Source organism: Procambarus clarkii, chromosome 71 (assembly GCF_040958095.1).
Source record: "Procambarus clarkii isolate CNS0578487 chromosome 71, FALCON_Pclarkii_2.0, whole genome shotgun sequence".
Taxonomy (NCBI): Eukaryota; Metazoa; Arthropoda; class Malacostraca; order Decapoda; family Cambaridae; genus Procambarus; species Procambarus clarkii.
This window is the reverse complement of record NC_091220.1, coordinates 30,098,823-30,118,764: the sequence shown is the minus strand read 5'-3', so window position 1 is coordinate 30,118,764 and position 19,942 is coordinate 30,098,823. Positions and strand designations below refer to the sequence as shown.

Below are 19,942 nucleotides of genomic sequence, written 5' to 3'. Positions count from 1 at the left end.
TCCAGGGAAAAATATATTTTGCGTGATCAATATGGCAGAGATGTTATGATGACGCCCCCTGATGAAAATATCAGAAACAATTTTTGAATTTGCGCTTTCAGTAAAGAGATCGTCGATTATTATCAGCATTGGGGAATTACCCATTTGCTCATCCAAAGGATCAATAATGCTCGAATGAGCAACAATTTTTCTATTAATTCGTGGATTGTTCATCAACTCGGGATATCCCCCACCACATATAATTATTCGAGCGAATGTTTCATGGTACTTGTGCACGAGTTTGTTGCATAAAAATGATTTCCCTGCATTTGAATAACCCGCTATTATCATCCGACATGGTTCCCTGAAGATGTTAAGATGGGCTTGAGATATTATCTCATCAGGTCTTTCCATGTTGGGGGCTGAGTCTCTACTGTTTAATATGCACACTGTGGAATGTTATATATATATATATATATATATATATATATATATATATATATATATATATATATATATATATATATATATATATATATATATATATATATATATATATATATATATATATATATATATGGGGGATATAAAAAAAAACATGCATTTCTTTCTTTTATAGAAACATAATATATATATATATATATATATATATATATATATATATATATATATATATATATATATATATATATATATATATATATATATATATATATTTATATAGATAGATAGATAGATATACAAGCTTAGGGCGTGACAAAGAAAACATTAAAAATACGTACTTTTTTTTGTTTGTTTATTGAAACAAAAACATAATATATACATATTTACAAGCTTAAATCTATAGGCATAATAATAATATTAATATTAATATTAATAACAATAACATCCCTTATAACATTATAAAATAATAACAACAATAAAAACAATAACACGCACTAATGTGAGAATGCAAACAGTTTTTTTTTTTTTTTTAAATGCAGAGGAGCGAGCATATTTCACAGCAAGTTTGGGAATAGGTTTTGGGCCAATGAATCTCTCTTGGCCCACATATTGAAAATTGGGTAATGACGCCGTCCTGCAGGGCGTATATTTTGTTCCACATTTTCCTGCGCGTCCACATCCATCTCTAAGTCACTAATGACTGCCTCCTCATCCTCTGGATCGTGTGGAATATCGGGGTGACCATAAGCGAGTGAAACAGTGGGGCTTATTACGTATCGCTTATCATCAAACGCGGATAAGCCTCTCTTGACAGTAACGCATGTGCACATTTGCCCGCCAACATTTCTAATAGTCCTAGTCACAAACCTCCGACTTGTGTTTGTTTCAAGGGCGTCTATGAAAGATGAGTGTTCTAGCCCAGCTTGCTGACGTCGTGTGATCCCCTTGCATCTGCAAATGTGCTGTTTATCCAGCGTCACTAGCGAGTACATTTTGGGCTTAAGGGCAACGAGCTGGGTTATAATTTTAGACCCTACTTCAGACTTTAAAAGACCCAGTTTGCCTTTTCGCGCGATTGAATATAGAGAATGATCTTCGGGGAAATTGCTAAAATCAATGTGGCGTATGAGCGGGGCCTTATTAAGCTCTTCAAAAGCATCTCTGCAAGTAAGCTGAATAATGTACGAGTCAGTGTCGGTGTAGAGCAGTTTTGCCTTGTCACCATATTTTGCTTTGACCGTGTCGTACCAAAAGGAATATAGCCGCCTTTTAGCTATTTGAAGAATTTGAAAGCCTAGATATGTGGGCGTATCAATAGTGAGCGAATCTTTGCGGGTTGTGCAAAGGACACGGTCCTCACTCAGCAAAGTCGCTCGTTTGAAAAACGGGCTGCGAGCGTGTTTGAGGAACTGTTTGCGAGTTGTGGTTAAATAGTATTTATTGGCATAACGCTCCAAATTCGTTAAAGATTTGCCATATATAGCGTTATTTACAAGTTTAAATGCCTTAGACTTAATTGCACAGGTCGAGTTTGTGCGCTCGCGAATATTACTATCTACGAAGGACTTGAGGTGTGCCCTCTGCTCAAATTCAAAGATAGTGTGCACGCGCGAAACTTCCACCCCTAGTCGCATTAAAAGCTGAAGGAAATCTAGACTAATTAAATAGTCGCGTTGTGCTTCGTGGGTGGCAATGAGTTTTCGATTATTGCGCGGCAGCTTGCGATTTTCTGCAACTAGGATCGACTTACTGTATTCTGACAGTTGTTCCGTCACGATGTCGGCGTGTGCTAAAATTAATGGCAGGTCGTCAGTGTATCTAGCTACGTCGGGGGAAACTTGTTTAGTGTCGCACAAAATCCAATAACCGCGCTCTTGATCGCAGTCAATATTTCTCAAACCCTGCAATAGCATTTCATCGCGTTCGGCGTCAGTTAGGCAACGGAAACCGCCAGTGGGGAGCTTTTCACTCATGCACGTAGCATAGAGTGAATTGAAGTCTAGATAGAGGATGTGGGTTCCATCCTCGCTAGACCCCGCCCCGGTGTAATGGTTCTCGGCGGTAGACAATTGCTTTACAACTGAGGTGAAGCCTCCTCTTAAATTCCTTCGAATGAGGTCATACATTCTAGGGTCTGATATTGGATCTAGCACCACCTTACTTTTGAACAGGAAGGCGTCCCACGCGAAACTAGATAAAGAGAGGTAATATGCAATATCTAATCTATAAAGATCTAACATAGTGCGTCGCCACACCGTGAAAATGTCTGCTAAAATGCCAGTATCAACTTTTAAATACAAGACGAGATATTCGCCAATATTGCGGCACTTGGCTAATTTAAATACCTCCAACGCTTGTTTGTATTCTTTTTCAGGGAGCTCTTCCTGCGTCAAGGTATTGAAAAATGCATCTCTGGGGGGGAGCTGCGGTTCATTTAATACATCCCAATTTGACACGTAATCATAACAAAAGGACTGTTTGCCAGTTAACAATAAATTATGGGCCTCAGCAGGGACCTTATCTAACATGGCGAGAGTGAACGTCGTAGGTTTGCCACTGTCGATGTGTTCCTTGGCTAATTTGGCCAACGACCCATTGAGCAAGGCTAAGCTGTCCATAAATCTAAGAAAGTCAATGTCAACTTTCATAAATTTATACCCGTCTTTGGACATAATGTCTACGTTGCGTTTGGGCACGTTTCCTAACTCGTTTAACAAAACCCCTAAATCATACGCCGCATTATGTGAAAATGCGTGCAAGTATTTGTAGCCATCTTTGCACTGGAGATTGCAGCGAGAGCATAGGGCGGCTAAGTAATTATGTTCGCTCAGTGAATGGTCGTGGTGTCTATTTTTGACGATTTTGGGCCCGAAAGGTTCGTCGCATATCTCGCACATGGTCTGACTCTTGTAACTTTCCATTTGCTCATTGGACATGTGCAGATGGTAATATGGCTGTTCTCGCGTTATTCTGGCCCACGAGGAGGATAGTTTATTAACAAAATGGGTTGCAGAATTAGGCCCGAGGTAGAAATCTTTTTCTACGATATTATAGCGACGGTCTATGATTATGTACGCATATGCAATGGCCCTGTGACGTGCTTCGATTATGCCCTGTGGCCTATCCTTTTGCAGGGCACACTCGAAATCATAGTAACAAGTGTGGCTTGGCCCGTACGCTCGCCCGAAATGTTTAAACTCTATTTTCTTTTCAGGGGGAGGAAAATGCAACGTTTGTTTGACCTCGCAAGTTGATTCATGCTCGAGCATTTGATGGGGTGGGAGGGCGATGAGGCAGCTGTGACAAAAGTCATAATCAGCTGGGATGTTTTCCGAATGAGACCTCATATTACGCACATATTTGGTAAAGTTCTTGATGAGGACCAAATGTTGGCCTTCCAGCATAAGTAAAGATATGACATCCTTAAAATTCCCACGGCCTTTTCTAGCCAAACTAATGTAATGACGACCATTATCTCCTTTTACCAGAACATAAATAAATATAGAAGACCTGTTTAAATCTTCGACTTTGGCGATGTCGTCAAAAGATACTGGGGTGCCTATATTATTACTCCATCTTACTTGTCGGCGACACCATCGCCCAGATTTGGCCCGAGTTTTGATGTCGTTATAAAGGAGCCCGCGGGCCAAACATTTGTGCACGGCGATGCACTGCATAAGGCAAATATTGGCTTCCCCTCGGGGGTTGAATACGTGGCCTTTGCCCCGTAACTTGGCCGGGTAATCTACGAATGAACCCAGTCGAATTGGGTGTTCGATAAGCAACCCGTTCTCACACAAGACAGTACATATATGACTAGTGCTTAAAGTCAATATGTGGAATGTGATTTAGTACATATGCGATATATTCCCAGTTAACTTTTTTACCAAGGCTCAAACTCTTCCTCACGTACCAATTTACGTCTCACAGTACTCGTCCATCAACGTAGATAGCTGAATAGTCGTGATTGGTTCAATTATAACGAAAATTGTAGTTTTCAGGTCCCACATGGGTTGTGAAATTCACCTACTATTGTCCATGCTCTTATAATATTACAGATCAGCTACATCCTATTGAAGGCTCGTAGTTTTGTTTTGAGAAATATTAGTTGTTCTTAGTAAATTATAATAAGCACAATAAATTATTACATAAAATAAGTGCTTCACCAATCAATATTATATACCATAGTTTGTGCTTTAGAAATCTTTAAAGAATGTTTTGTAGGAACGCTAACAGAAAACGATGTTATGTTGGAATGTATATAGGGTAAACTACTGCAAACAGGATGGTATGGTGTGGAATATTGGAAACTATAGGATTAGTATAGGGTCCACTACCACCTGTTAGGTGGGTAAGGGGTCCAATAACACCCGCAGGATGAGTATGGGGGTCACATCCACCCACAGGAATGGTATGGGGATCACTTCCACCCACAGGAAGGGTATGGGATCCAATACCATCCACTGGATGTGTATTGCGTCCACTACCACCGACAGGATGGGTATGGGCTCACAACCACCCACAGGATAGGTATGGGGTCCAATACCACCCACAGGATGAGTATGGGGTCCACTATAACCCACAGGATGGGTATGGGGCTCCAACCACCCACAGAATAAGTATGGGGTACAATAACACCCACTGGATATGTATGGCATCCATTGCCCCCACAGGATGACTATAGGGTACAGTATCGCCCACAGGATTAGTATATAGGGTTCACTGCCGCCCACAGAGTCGGTATGGGGTCCACCGCCACCCACAGGGTCGGTATGGGGTCCACTACCGCCCACAGGGTCGCTATGAAGTCAACTACCGTCCACAGGGTCGGTAGGGGTCCACTACCGCCCACAGGGTCGGCAGGGGGTCCACTGCCACCCACTGGGTCGGTAGGGGGTCCACTGCCGCCCACAGGATCGATAGGGGGTCCACTGCCGCCCACAGGGTCGATATGGGGGGGGTCCACTACCGCCCACAGGATCGATAGGGGGTCCACTGCCGCCCAGAGGGTCGGTAGGGGGTCCACTGCCGCCCACACGTTCGGTAGGGGTCCACTGCCGCCCACAGGGTCGGTAGGGGGTCCACTGCCGCCCACAGGATCGATAGGGGGTCCACTGCCGCCCACAGGGTCGATAGGGGGTCCCTTACCGCCCACAGGGTCTCTATGAAGTCAACTACCGCCCATAGTGTTTGTATAGTGTCCACTATCGCCCATAGTGTTATTATGGGGTCCACTACCCCTCATAGGGTCGGTATGGGGGTCCATTACTACCCACAGGGTGTGTCTGGGGTCTATTTTGGCAATACTGCTTTTCCAATCTCATTTGTTGTTCAATGTAAAATATTTGTTGCTCGACTTGCAACAATTTATATATATATATATATAGTATAGTGCCTTTGCAATAATGTACCAATGTGTGTATTTTCATAACTCGTTTTAAATTGTTGAAAAATAAATAACTACATTGTGAATGCAAGTCAATGTTTACATGCTAAATCAGAGTTGCCAGATTCCGCTTAAAATAGCAAATTGTGCTTATTTTCAAAGCTTGAGAATTTAGCTTTAAAGTAGTTAAAAAACTACGAATTTCGCAATTTGCTATGTACTTTAGCGTACTATTTTAAAATAAGGTTGGTTTTTAAGCTGCAAGTCATATGAATCTCAAAAAAAGTATATTATTAACAATCTTATCTCCATAGTTCACTAGTTTCTGTAAATCAGATCTGGTAACTGTAGGCCAAGTACTGGTAGACTCAAGACACAATGTGTGTTGAAGCTATTCTCTTTGAAGAAGTCATCTCGACAGGATCTTCCAGCTCCAGCTATAAAACTTCACCAAACATGGATCTACCCAGTACATCAAATGGTAAGGAATTACTAAACTGTACAAAGTTTTATGCTAGAACATTTGTTACAGAATTGTCCCTGTCAGGGACAATTCAGTCCCTATTCTATGTGTACTCCATCACATAGTGACGGAGTATGTGGGAATAATTTTGTTGACACTGTCCATTTTGTCAATTCTACAACAGCAGATAATATGAATTCCCAGAGATATTTGTAACTTGAGATACTTGGTTTGGTTTGGTTAAGTTAGGTTAGGTTAGCCTAACCCAGTAAATCCTCCCCGGCTAGAATATAAACCCCGGACAAAGTGCTCGTGAAATGCCAGGCATTTGCAAATATGAGGATGTGGTTGATTAGATTATATTCTTTTCTATATCATAGATGTTCAATATATGAAAAATATTTTAGACTTATAAATGGACCCCTGAGGTACTCAACTTAACACATTTCTTCATATTCATTCCCATTTAGTATGACCTTTTGCTCTCTTTGTTTTAACTATTGTTTTGTGCACTTTACAATTTTTTTCATGAACCTGTAATTTCCTTGCTAGTCTTCCATGTGGTACCTTATTAAAGTCTTTAGCATAATCCATGTATACTACATCCACCGGAAACCCTTTATCTGAGTACCATGTTACCATGTCCCAAAAGTGAGGAGGTTTATAAGGTAGCATCTGTTTTTAAGAAGACCATGGTGTGTCGATTGAATAAGATTTTTCACTGAAAGATGGTAAATGATTCCCTCCCTTAGGATTTTCGCCATGAGCTTGCAGATGTGTTATACCTAGCTGATCGGACATTAGTTTTGTGCTTAACTCTTTCTGCTTTTTTTTTAAATACTGTAAGGGTGAAATTTTCATATTTCAAATCTCGGGGGACTATCCCTTGGTTCAGATATTTTGTGGAAAGTATTTTCAGCAGTATTCATAGTTCTTCTGTCAGTTTATTTTCCTTTATAATTAAGGTTTGTTTTCTTTTGTACCATAGAAAGTACCACAGAAAGGTGTTATAATGTTGTGTTAGCTTTTCTGTACAATTTTTCTTTTTTGTTTGTATAAAAGGCTATGCAATGAATTCAAATATTTACGCTACCAATCAATTTTTCAGATAGATCATCGGATTTTGACAGTATGCTGTACATACCAGATGTTCCAAAAATAACTACAGACAACAATAATGGTACTGTGTTTACTATTTTTATACTTTATATATAGGAAGACAAGTTCAATCAATGAGCATTTTAATATATCATCAAAATTTTCATACATTTCTTTCACTTTGTTACACTTGTAAAAACTTATTCTTAGCTATATTTATATAAATGTTAATACCACTGTTAAATGAACATATTGATTTGTGTCCTTATTAGTTATAGCTTATTTATGTTGACCCAGCACCTTACTAAAGGGATTACCTTAACTTGTGTCACTATCTCTCTAGGGGGCTCCAGGTAGGCAGTATAGGTAATGCCACTAACATGCATATCATTATGGGAAAGTCCATAATTTAACACATAATTATAAGTAGGTAATTTGTAGCAAATTTTAAGATTATTAATAGGTACATTGTAGCATAATTTTGCATAAGCATAATTTTCTTGTTTTGTTCTTGTACTTTTCCTTCGAACACTATTATTTTCTCTTCAGAATTTCACCGGAGAATAGCAGTGATGACTAGAGAACATCTTGAACGTGAGTACCAGAAAGCACGTGCTGCAATGATACAAAGAAATGAGTACTTGAAGAGACTCTTAAACGTGGAGGAACCAAACTCAATAAAGGTGACAAACAAGAAACAGAAAAAAGATAACATACAGGATGTATCACACATTAATTCAAAACAAAGACCAGCTGCACCCCAATCTGATGGTAATCTTCTATTATTTTTTTAACAATATTTCTACAGCTGTTATTTGTGTACTTTCCAATAATATTTGTTGCCTATTTTTAAGTGTATGCTAGACAATTATGGAGATTAAATTACTATAACACTGAACAACTTGGTAGCATAAAGTTAGTTATAGTAATATCTTGAGATTTGTCTGAAAATATTAATACTTGTATACAATTTGCAATTATGTACTTGCAAAATTAAAGTTATTTCCAGATGCAGTCCTAAAATTTTTAACATTGCTCTCACTAGTGTTAATGTAGATTATTTCATAATTTAAATAATATATTTAATTACTGTAGTACATTTTAACAACAATTTAACTTATAATTTTTGCAGCATAGGTCATTTGAATATAAGTATTTTATTAGAAACTATTTCCTTCAGGTCTTCAGGGAAAATTCTTGAGGAGATGCACAAACTGCAAACAATGTGTGCATGTCCGAAGCAATGTTTGCAAGTTCTGCCAGTGTGACTTCCGAAACAGTAGAGAATTAATGAAGAAAGAAGAGGAAGCCCGTTTTCTACTTAAAGGCAAGAAGGCTTTAGAACGAAATACAGCAAGCCGGGTTCTACGAAGGATTGAAAATCAGGTATTGAAGTTTGTCTACATCTGTTGTATTCATTTGTATTCTTCTTATGCTGAACTTGCTTGATAAGGTATAGAATCAACATGAATAATGCTGTACAGTACTTACATACTATTTGTTTATTTATTTATATACAGGATAGCACACTGGGATTATGAGAGTACATAGAATTGATGTTTTTACATTCTTGTAAAGCCACTAGCACACATAGTGTTTTGGGCAGGTCCTTAATCTAACAGATAATTTTAAATAGGCAATTTAAAGCTTAAATGGAAAAAATTGGCTGGTACATTGTAAGAAAGTATCACAAAGATTACTATGTACATTAAAGTAAAATTTGAGGGTTATCAACATATAAATTGTAGCATAATTTGAGGAATATTTCAAGGTATAATATAGTAAGATATGCATTCAATATAACAATCATGATATAAGGTGATAGCAATGATTACAATGGAAAAGTTGTATGGTTTAGGCACATATATTCTGGCATTGGATTTCATAAGATACAGTGCGAGTTTAATACACTAGTTAGGAAACTATCAAGAAAAAATTTAGGTACTTTTTGGTTTTATTTTTTAAAATGGCAGAAGTTGGACAGTTTTTAAATTTGTTAGCAAGTTAGTTCCATAGACAAGGTCCCTTTATTTGCATAGAGTATTTACACAGAATAACTTTGACTCTGGGGATATCAAAGATATTTATTTCTGGTATTGTGATTCTATTATGGGTTCTATTGCACATGCCCAGCTATGCTTCAAACATTTATTTTGTTGCATTTTCCCAGATAGTGTTATTGTTTAAATATTATTTGCTTTTCAGCTAACATATCTGCGTGGCTGTGGGTATGAATCAATCGTTATCTATTACAAGAAAGGACCAGCACGGGTGACGCATGGTATCCTACCAAACAACGTAATACAAGAAGAGGACAAGAAGATCTTCACCACTAACTTCTTTTTGTGTAAGTAGTTCACATAATATATAAATATATCACCACCTATTATTTTCTCTCATATATATATATATATATACATATGTATATATATATATATATACATATGTATATATATATATATATATATATATATATATATATATATATATATATATATATATATATATATATATATATATATATATATATATATATATATATATATAATTTCAATTCAATCATCTCTGTCGTTGATGTATATGGCAAAAAGTGTGTGGCCCAATACAGCACTATGTCTTAACGTAATGGGTCCAAGGGCCCATAAGGTCTCGACAGCATTAAGGGCCCTTTAGCAAACCAGTGTGCTGGTGCCCCTATGACACCCATGACGTCTTTGTATCATTTCAAGTTTGTACATGTACTTCTTAAGATATGGGCACCATACAACTGCTGCATATTCTAGCTTTTGTCTAAAAAAATCATGAACAATTTATTTATTATTTATCCATGAATGCCAGAACTAAACCCTGTGGTACTCCACTCGTGACATTTCTCCAGTCCAATACATTGCCTCTGATTACTGCCCTCATTTTTCTATCAGTTTGAAATTTTTTAATCCATGTTAGAAGCTTACCTGTCACCCCTCCAATATGTTCCAGTTTCCAGAACAAACTCTTATGTGGAATTCTATTGAATGCCTCTTTTAGGTCCAGATAGATGCAGTCAACCCAACCATATCTTTCCTGTAAAATTTCTGCGGCTCGATCATAGTAACTGATTAAATTTGTTACACAGGATCTTCCATTTCAAAATTTTTTATTTTTTATTTTTATTTTTTTTTCCAGCACGCACAAGGAAGCTTGATGCAGATAAACTTACATTAGGATCAGAAGGTGATAGCGATAATGCCCTGGAAAAAAATCCTGACGAGCTACAAGTGCAGCAGGTGCATAAAGTCCAAAAAGTACCGCAGGTGCAAGAAATTCAACAATTACAAAAAGTTCCGCAGGTGGAACATTTACAAAAAGTTCCGCCGGTGCAACAAGGGCTACCATTAGCAATCCTTCAGAAACAGCAAGAAGTACAAGTAGTAAAATTTGAACCACAGGGAACTACACCAGGAAAACAGTGTAGTAACAACGGAATGGGAATTTTAAAATACCTGAGGAAACAGGTAAAAAAGGACAAACAATAGAAATGGTTCCTTACACATTATTTGGTAGTTTATAGGTATTTTACTTATAATACTTTATATTATGTCTACAGTTTATAATTTAGTTTACAGTTAATTTACTTTTCAACTTCCATATCTTACATGAAGGATTTTTACTGTTTTTCATTTTTAAAACCTTATTAGTATCATTTATAGTTTAGTGTCAATTCACTTATAATACAATATATGGAATAATTTACTAAATTCATTTAACTATAATAAATTTAAATAAACATTTTTACCCCAGGATGAGTTTCAGTCACCCTACCCAAAAAATTAATGTTTCTTTATTACTAATCTTGTGAGAGGTAGCTTATTGTGCAGCCCATACTCATTCTGTGAGTGTTAGTTTATTGTGCACCCCATAGTCATCATGTCACCCAAGCCTGCTGCAGCTGCACCTGAGGGGTGGTGTAGGGAACCATTAGTGTACTATTATGATTTGAGAGAGAGAATGCTCTGTGGACAGAGCATCAATATGGCTTAAGGCATTGAGCTTTGCCTCAAGATGAAGCTTGGGCTGATCTCTGATTTGCTTCTTGGGAGTCTTCATTTACGTGCACCCCATACTCAACCACTTTGTAGTAATTAATTGTGCAACCCATACTCATCCTGTTACCAGTAGTTTGTGCAACCCATACTTATCCTGTGATCCCTATCCCTCTACTTCAAGTCCCTCAAGGGGCGCACGAATTCAGTTTGGCATACTGCATCCTGCCTTCCCATCCCTAGCTACTGACCCATCACAATATTTTATTTTATTTTATTTATATATATACAAGTAGGTACATTGGGGTTGTGAGAATACATTGAATAGTACAGTATTTACAATCTTGTAAAGCCACTAGTATGCGCAGCGTTTCAGGCAGGTCCTTAATCTAACAGATAATTTTAAGTAGGTAATTTCTATCAGAATTGATAAATGATAATAAATACATTGTTTACATACATACATTACAAATACATACATATAAGCTCAAAAGCTTCATTGAAGGTTGTAACAGAACCCATGAGCACCACACCAGAAAAAAATACAGTTTTGATATTCCAAGAATACGACTTAATCAAACTAGAAATGCTCTACAAATCAAGGGACCCAGAATGTGGAATGATCTTCCCAACCATGTTAAAGACTGTACCTCTCTCAACCAGTTTAAGATAAAAACTAAACACTACCTAATAAATTCACTAACCTACCTTACCCCTCTATTGTCAACCCATGTCTGTTATTTTTTTTTTTTTTTTAATCAACACTGTTTGTCAACCTATTGTATTTGTGCTGCTTTTTCAGTCATGTTCCCTCTTTTTTTTATCTTTATTTGTATTTGTTCTCAACACATTTTATTCTTTATGCTCAATTAGTATTAAGTTCTAGATATTAATGTTTTTCCTGCCCGAAACGCGTTGCGTAATAGTGGCTTTAGGCATTGTATGTACTAGCTCTATCTATATATCGATCCATTAATGTAACATTACTTGTATGTATGTACCTTACCTGAATAAACATATTTATTTATTTATTTATTTATTTATACAAGTTTAACTCTGGGGATATCAAAGAGATATTTATTTCTGGTGTGGTGATAATGGGTCCTATTACATCTGTCCAGGAAGAGTTTCAGAGCAGGATTTGCATTTAAGAACAGGGTTTTGTAAATGTAGTTGACACAAGAGAATTTATGGAGTGAGATTATGTTTAGCATGTTTAGGGAGTTAAACAAGGGGGCTGTGTGTTGTCTGAAAGCAGAATTTGATATTATTCTGATAGCAGATTTTTGCTGGGTGATGATGGACTTGAGGTGGTTTGCAGTGGTTGAACCCCATGCACAGATACCATGCACAGGCAATTTTCTAATTATACAATCATATGTTGCCCTCAGCTCTCCTATTTCATACATACTTTTTTTCTTTTGCAAGGGAGTAATTACTACATCTACATTACAATCCTCCCATGGTGGTGTAAATTTTCTCTTGGGCACAGCAATACACTCTGAAATAACATCATACTTAATAACATTAGAACATAAGGTATTCATATATGCTCTTTTCTTCATCATACATTGTTCAGTACTTCCCACCTTTTGAACTGAGAGGACCAATTCATTAGCTCCCCCACCTCTCATTAATCTAATGGCAGAAGCTACATTTATCTCTGCAATTCTATCCCCAATACTCTGCAGATTCAACTCCATCCTGATTTTCTCAATCATAGCATTTCTTGGGCATCCTAAGATAATTCTCATGGCTTCATTTTGTACCTGTGGGAGGTTGGTGCTGGGGTTACTGTGGGAGGTGTACTGTGTGAGGTTGGTGTTGGGGTTACCTGTAGGAGGTGTACTGTGGGAGGTTGGTGCTGGGGTTACCTGTGGGAGGTGTACTGTGGGAGGTTGGTGTTGTGTACTGTGGGAGGTTGGTGTTGGGGTTACTGTGGGAGGTTGGTGCTGGGGTTACTGTGGGAGGTGTACTGTGTGAGGTTGGTGTTGGGGTTACCTGTAGGAGGTGTACTGTGGGAGGTTGGTGCTGGGGTTACCTGTGGGAGGTGTACTGTGGGAGGTTGGTGTTGTGTACTGTGGGAGGTTGGTGCTGGGGTTACTGTGGGAGGTGTACTGTGTGAGGTTGGTGTTGGGGTTACCTGTAGGAGGTGTACTGTGGGAGGTTGGTGCTGGGGTTACCTGTGGGAGGTGTACTGTGGGAGGTTGGTGTTGTGTACTGTGGGAGGTTGGTGCTGGGGTTACCTGTGGGATATGTTGCGTGTGTGTGTATACTCACCTAGTCTCACCTAGAATATCTTGTGTGTAAGTACTCAACTAGTACTCACCTAGTATACCTTGTATGTGTGTATTCACCTAGTATATCTTGTTTCTGGGTGTACTAACTTAGTATATGTTGCGTGTGTGTGTATACTCACCTAGTCTCACCTAGAATATCTTGTGTGTAAGTACTCAACTAGTACTCACCTAGTATACCTTGTATGTGTGTATTCACCTAGTATATCTTGTTTCTGGGTGTACTAACTTAGTATATGTTGCGTGTGTGTGTATACTCACCTAGTCTCACCTAGAATATCTTGTGTGTAAGTACTCAACTAGTACTCACCTAGTATACCTTGTATGTGTGTATTCACCTAGTATATCTTGTTTCTGGGTGTACTAACTTAGTATATGTTGCGTGTGTGTGTATACTCACCTAGTCTCACCTAGAATATCTTGTGTGTAAGTACTCAACTAGTACTCACCTAGTATACCTTGTATGTGTGTATTCACCTAGTATATCTTGTTTCTGGGTGTACTAACTTAGTATATGTTGCGTGTGTGTGTATACTCACCTAGTCTCACCTAGAATATCTTGTGTGTAAGTACTCAACTAGTACTCACCTAGTATACCTTGTATGTGTGTATTCACCTAGTATATCTTGTTTCTGGGTGTACTAACTTAGTATATGTTGCGTGTGTGTGTATACTCACCTAGTCTCACCTAGAATATCTTGTGTGTAAGTACTCAACTAGTACTCACCTAGTATACCTTGTATGTGTGTATTCACCTAGTATATCTTGTTTCTGGGTGTACTAACTTAGTATATGTTGCGTGTGTGTGTATACTCACCTAGTCTCACCTAGAATATCTTGTGTGTAAGTACTCAACTAGTACTCACCTAGTATACCTTGTATGTGTGTATTCACCTAGTATATCTTGTTTCTGGGTGTACTAACTTAGTATATGTTGCGTGTGTGTGTATACTCACCTAGTCTCACCTAGAATATCTTGTGTGTAAGTACTCAACTAGTACTCACCTAGTATACCTTGTATGTGTGTATTCACCTAGTATATCTTGTTTCTGGGTGTACTAGTTGGAGGGAGGGAGTTGGAGGGAGGGAAATGTAGTTGGTGGACCTGTGGTCAGGGTGGCTCCAGAGGTAGGGTGTCAAATTTCAGTGTTTATGGCAGGGTAAGGGAATGGTCGTCGTTGGTCTTGTGATTCAATATTTTCTTGTTGTCGCTAAGTTACACTTTTTCAGGTCTATATAGTACAATGGCCAGTCCTCATGTACCTAGTAATTATGTACCTTAAATTATGTACGTAAATTATGTAATTATGTTCATGTACCTAGTAGCTAGTAGTTATAGTGTCAGTTGGGGGTTAATGGGCCAGGCCGAGTGTGCCTGTGCCCCACAAATATCACCCTTATTGCTACACATTGCTTATTGCTGCTTATTGCTTATTGCTACGCTAAGTTATTGCTACACAACTATACAAGAGTCATTAACACGTGTAATGGCTGATCCCCCATCACGATAGCATAAAGACCAATTGCTTGACCCGCAGTCTGTCTTGCTCCTCAAATAATTTTCGGGTTAACATGAAAACGTCTCTCGAGTTTATCTTTCTAATGTTGTTTTCCCATCTTTCATTTTATCAGCTTAGTTCCTTTATTATGCCCCAATTACTCATCCCTTGAGCGGTAGTTAAACTGAACCCAAATTTAAAAAAAGTTCCTTGCTAAGCAAGCTACAGTCTTGATAAGTCAGATATATTGTTTGTTAACACATTTCTCAACAATGAACAGTCAGTTTTATCAAGCTAACATATCCTAACACAACGAGTGAGAGTATTAACTTGTATAATTATTTTATTAGACCAGTATATATTATTAGATTATACTGGTATAATTATATATATATATATATATATATATATATATATATATATATATATATATATATATATATATATATGTATATATATACATATATATATATATATATATATATATATATATATATATATATATATATATATATATATATATATATATATATATATATATATATATATGTATGTATGAGTGTGTGTGTACATGTGTATACAACATTAATAATTTTGTAACTAGCGTCAAACATTGTTATTTGCTTAGCTAAACGAACTAGAGGGTTCCGGTCCTGAACCGATTATGTGCCTCTGTAATCCTTTACACCACGGCCCACGGGATGGGTATGGGGTGCATAATAAAGAAAGCAATAGAAGAAATTGAAATTGCATAATACGGTTATTGACATTCAATAATAGTAAGATAAAGCAATGAGGACCAAATGGGAGACCAGTGATCAGTGTCTTGTATCCCCTGCAATACCTCAAATCCTACGTACCTCACTGACAGGCTCCAGTATGTTTCTGTGAATAATTCAATTTCTCCCACCCTACCCATCAACATTGGTGTTCCTCAGGGCAGCATACTTGGCATACTTGGGTATCCTTTGGAGGTGCTTATCCAGTTCTCACTTGAACACTGTGAGGGGATTGCCAGTTATGCCATGCAGTTATGCAATGTATGAATCTATCTATAAGTCCACCAATCTTTGTAAAAATTTCTTGTATGGATGTACCTTACCTAAATAAACATTTATTTATTTATTATTTATATTTAGGATTCATCAACTGCCAAAGATATTCACATGTCAGTATAATTCTGGCGAGAGAGAGGTTTGGGAAAAGCCGTTATACCAACTAGTCAGCAATAAGGGTGATATTTGTGGGGCACAGGCACACTCGGCCTGGCCCATTAACCCCCAACTGACACTATAACTACTAGCTACTAGGTACATGAACATAATTACATAATTTACGTACATAATTTAAGGTACATAATTACTAGGTACATGAGGACTGGCCATTGTACTATATAGACCTGAAAAAGTGTAACTTAGCGACAACAAGAAAATATTGAATCACAAGACCAACGACGACCATTCCCTTACCCTGCCATAAACACTGAAATTTGACACCCTACCTCTGGAGCCACCCTGACCACAGGTCCACCAACTACATTTCCCTCCCTCCAACTCCCTCCCTCCAACTAGTACACCCAGAAACAAGATATACTAGGTGAATACACACATACAAGGTATACTAGGTGAGTACTAGTTGAGTACTTACACACAAGATATTCTAGGTGAGACTAGGTGAGTATACACACACACGCAACATATACTAAGTTAGTACACCCAGAAACAAGATATACTAGGTGAATACACACATACAAGGTATACTAGGTGAGTACTAGTTGAGTACTTACACACAAGATATTCTAGGTGAGACTAGGTGAGTATACACACACACGCAACATATACTAAGTTAGTACACCCAGAAACAAGATATACTAGGTGAATACACACATACAAGGTATACTAGGTGAGTACTAGTTGAGTACTTACACACAAGATATTCTAGGTGAGACTAGGTGAGTATACACACACACGCAACATATACTAAGTTAGTACACCCAGAAACAAGATATACTAGGTGAATACACACATACAAGGTATACTAGGTGAGTACTAGTTGAGTACTTACACACAAGATATTCTAGGTGAGACTAGGTGAGTATACACACACACGCAACATATACTAAGTTAGTACACCCAGAAACAAGATATACTAGGTGAATACACACATACAAGGTATACTAGGTGAGTACTAGTTGAGTACTTACACACAAGATATTCTAGGTGAGACTAGGTGAGTATACACACACACGCAACATATACTAAGTTAGTACACCCAGAAACAAGATATACTAGGTGAATACACACATACAAGGTATACTAGGTGAGTACTAGTTGAGTACTTACACACAAGATATTCTAGGTGAGACTAGGTGAGTATACACACACACGCAACATATACTAAGTTAGTACACCCAGAAACAAGATATACTAGGTGAATACACACATACAAGGTATACTAGGTGAGTACTAGTTGAGTACTTACACACAAGATATTCTAGGTGAGACTAGGTGAGTATACACACACACGCAACATATACTAAGTTAGTACACCCAGAAACAAGATATACTAGGTGAATACACACATACAAGGTATACTAGGTGAGTACTAGTTGAGTACTTACACACAAGATATTCTAGGTGAGACTAGGTGAGTATACACACACACGCAACATATCCCACAGGTAACCCCAGCACCAACCTCCCACAGTACACAACACCAACCTCCCACAGTACACCTCCCACAGGTAACCCCAGCACCAACCTCCCACAGTACACCTCCTACAGGTAACCCCAACACCAACCTCACACAGTACACCTCCCACAGTAACCCCAGCACCAACCTCCCACAGTACACAACACCAACCTCCCACAGTACACCTCCCACAGGTAACCCCAGCACCAACCTCCCACAGTACACCTCCTACAGGTAACCCCAACACCAACCTCACACAGTACACCTCCCACAGTAACCCCAGCACCAACCTCCCACAGTAACCCCAACACCAACCTCCCACAGTACACAACACCAACCTCCCACAGTACACCTCCCACAGGTAACCCCAGCACCAACCTCCCACAGTACACCTCCTACAGGTAACCCCAACACCAACCTCACACAGTACACCTCCCACAGTAACCCCAGCACCAACCTCCCACAGGTACAAAATGAAGCCATGAGAATTATCTTAGGATGCCCAAGAAATGCTATGATTGAGAAAATCAGGATGGAGTTGAATCTGCAGAGTATTGGGGATAGAATTGCAGAGATAAATGTAGCTTCTGCCATTAGATTAATGAGAGGTGGGGGAGCTAATGAATTGGTCCTCTCAGTTCAAAAGGTGGGAAGTACTGAACAATGTATGATGAAGAAAAGAGCATATATGAATACCTTATGTTCTAATGTTATTAAGTATGATGTTATTTCAGAGTGTATTGCTGTGCCCAAGAGAAAATTTACACCACCATGGGAGGATTGTAATGTAGATGTAGTAATTACTCCCTTGCAAAAGAAAAAAAGTATGTATGAAATAGGAGAGCTGAGGGCAACATATGATTGTATAATTAGAAAATTGCCTGTGCATGGTATCTGTGCATGGGGTTCAACCACTGCAAACCACCTCAAGTCCATCATCACCCAGCAAAAATCTGCTATCAGAATAATATCAAATTCTGCTTTCAGACAACACACAGCCCCCTTGTTTAACTCCCTAAACATGCTAAACATAATCTCACTCCATAAATTCTCTTGTGTCAACTACATTTACAAAACCCTGTTCTTAAATGCAAATCCTGCTCTGAAACTCTTCCTGGACAGATGTAATAGGACCCATTATCACCACACCAGAAATAAATATCTCTTTGATATCCCCAGAGTTAAACTTGTATAAATAAATAAATAAATAAATAAATATGTTTATTCAGGTAAGGTACATACATACAAGTAATGTTACATTAATGGATCGATATATAGATAGAGCTAGTACATACAATGCCTAAAGCCACTATTACGCAACGCGTTTCGGGCAGGAAAAACATTAATATCTAGAACTTAATACTAATTGAGCATAAAGAATAAAATGTGTTGAGAACAAATACAAATAAAGATAAAAAAAAGAGGGAACATGACTGAAAAAGCAGCACAAATACAATAGGTTGACAAACAGTGTTGATTAAAAAAAAAAAAAAAATAACAGACATGGGTTGACAATAGAGGGGTAAGGTAGGTTAGTGAATTTATTAGGTAGTGTTTAGTTTTTATCTTAAACTGGTTGAGAGAGGTACAGTCTTTAACATGGTTGGGAAGATCATTCCACATTCTGGGTCCCTTGATTTGTAGAGCATTTCTAGTTTGATTAAGTCGTATTCTTGGAATATCAAAACTGTATTTTTTTCTGGTGTGGTGCTCATGGGTTCTGTTACAACCTTCAATGAAGCTTTTGAGCTTATATGTATGTATTTGTAATGTATGTATGTAAACAATGTATTTATTATCATTTATCAATTCTGATAGAAATTACCTACTTAAAATTATCTGTTAGATTAAGGACCTGCCTGAAACGCTGCGCATACTAGTGGCTTTACAAGATTGTAAATACTGTACTATTCAATGTATTCTCACAACCCCAATGTACCTACTTGTATATATATAAATAAAATAAAATAAAATATTGTGATGGGTCAGTAGCTAGGGATGGGAAGGCAGGATGCAGTATGCCAAACTGAATTCGTGCGCCCCTTGAGGGACTTGAAGTAGAG

At 38.0% G+C, this 19,942-nt stretch overlaps 2 protein-coding genes across 2 annotated transcripts; one reads left to right on the top strand and one right to left on the bottom strand.

Moving 5' to 3' along the window:
• Positions 1-977: 977 nt before the first annotated feature.
• On the bottom strand, positions 978-3,770 carry LOC138356311 (uncharacterized). Its single transcript, XM_069312286.1, has one exon. The coding sequence runs from the start codon at positions 3,768-3,770 to the stop codon at positions 978-980; it is 2,793 nt and encodes a 930-aa protein (XP_069168387.1).
• Positions 3,771-6,161: 2,391 nt separating this feature from the next.
• Positions 6,162-11,149, top strand: LOC138356336 (uncharacterized). The gene is made up of 4 exons (XM_069312304.1): positions 6,162-6,290; positions 8,551-8,756; positions 9,576-9,717; positions 10,536-11,149. Exons 1-4 carry the CDS (start codon positions 6,188-6,190, stop codon positions 10,883-10,885), a joined length of 801 nt encoding a protein of 266 aa, XP_069168405.1. The 5' UTR covers positions 6,162-6,187; the 3' UTR covers positions 10,886-11,149.
• The last annotated feature ends 8,793 nt before the right edge of the window (positions 11,150-19,942 follow it).

Bases quoted from the DNA above. Each gene is read 5' to 3' on its own strand.
- LOC138356311 (XM_069312286.1), bottom strand. From the start codon at position 3,770: ATGAGGTCTCATTCGGAAAACATCCCAGCTGATTATGACTTTTGTCAC.
- LOC138356336 (XM_069312304.1), top strand. From the start codon at position 6,188: ATGTGTGTTGAAGCTATTCTCTTTGAAGAAGTCATCTCGACAGGATCT. The intron at 6,291-8,550 runs GTAAGGAATTAC...TATTTCCTTCAG, and splicing joins TCTACCCAGTACATCAAATG to GTCTTCAGGGAAAATTCTTG. The intron at 8,757-9,575 runs GTATTGAAGTTT...TTTGCTTTTCAG, and splicing joins TACGAAGGATTGAAAATCAG to CTAACATATCTGCGTGGCTG.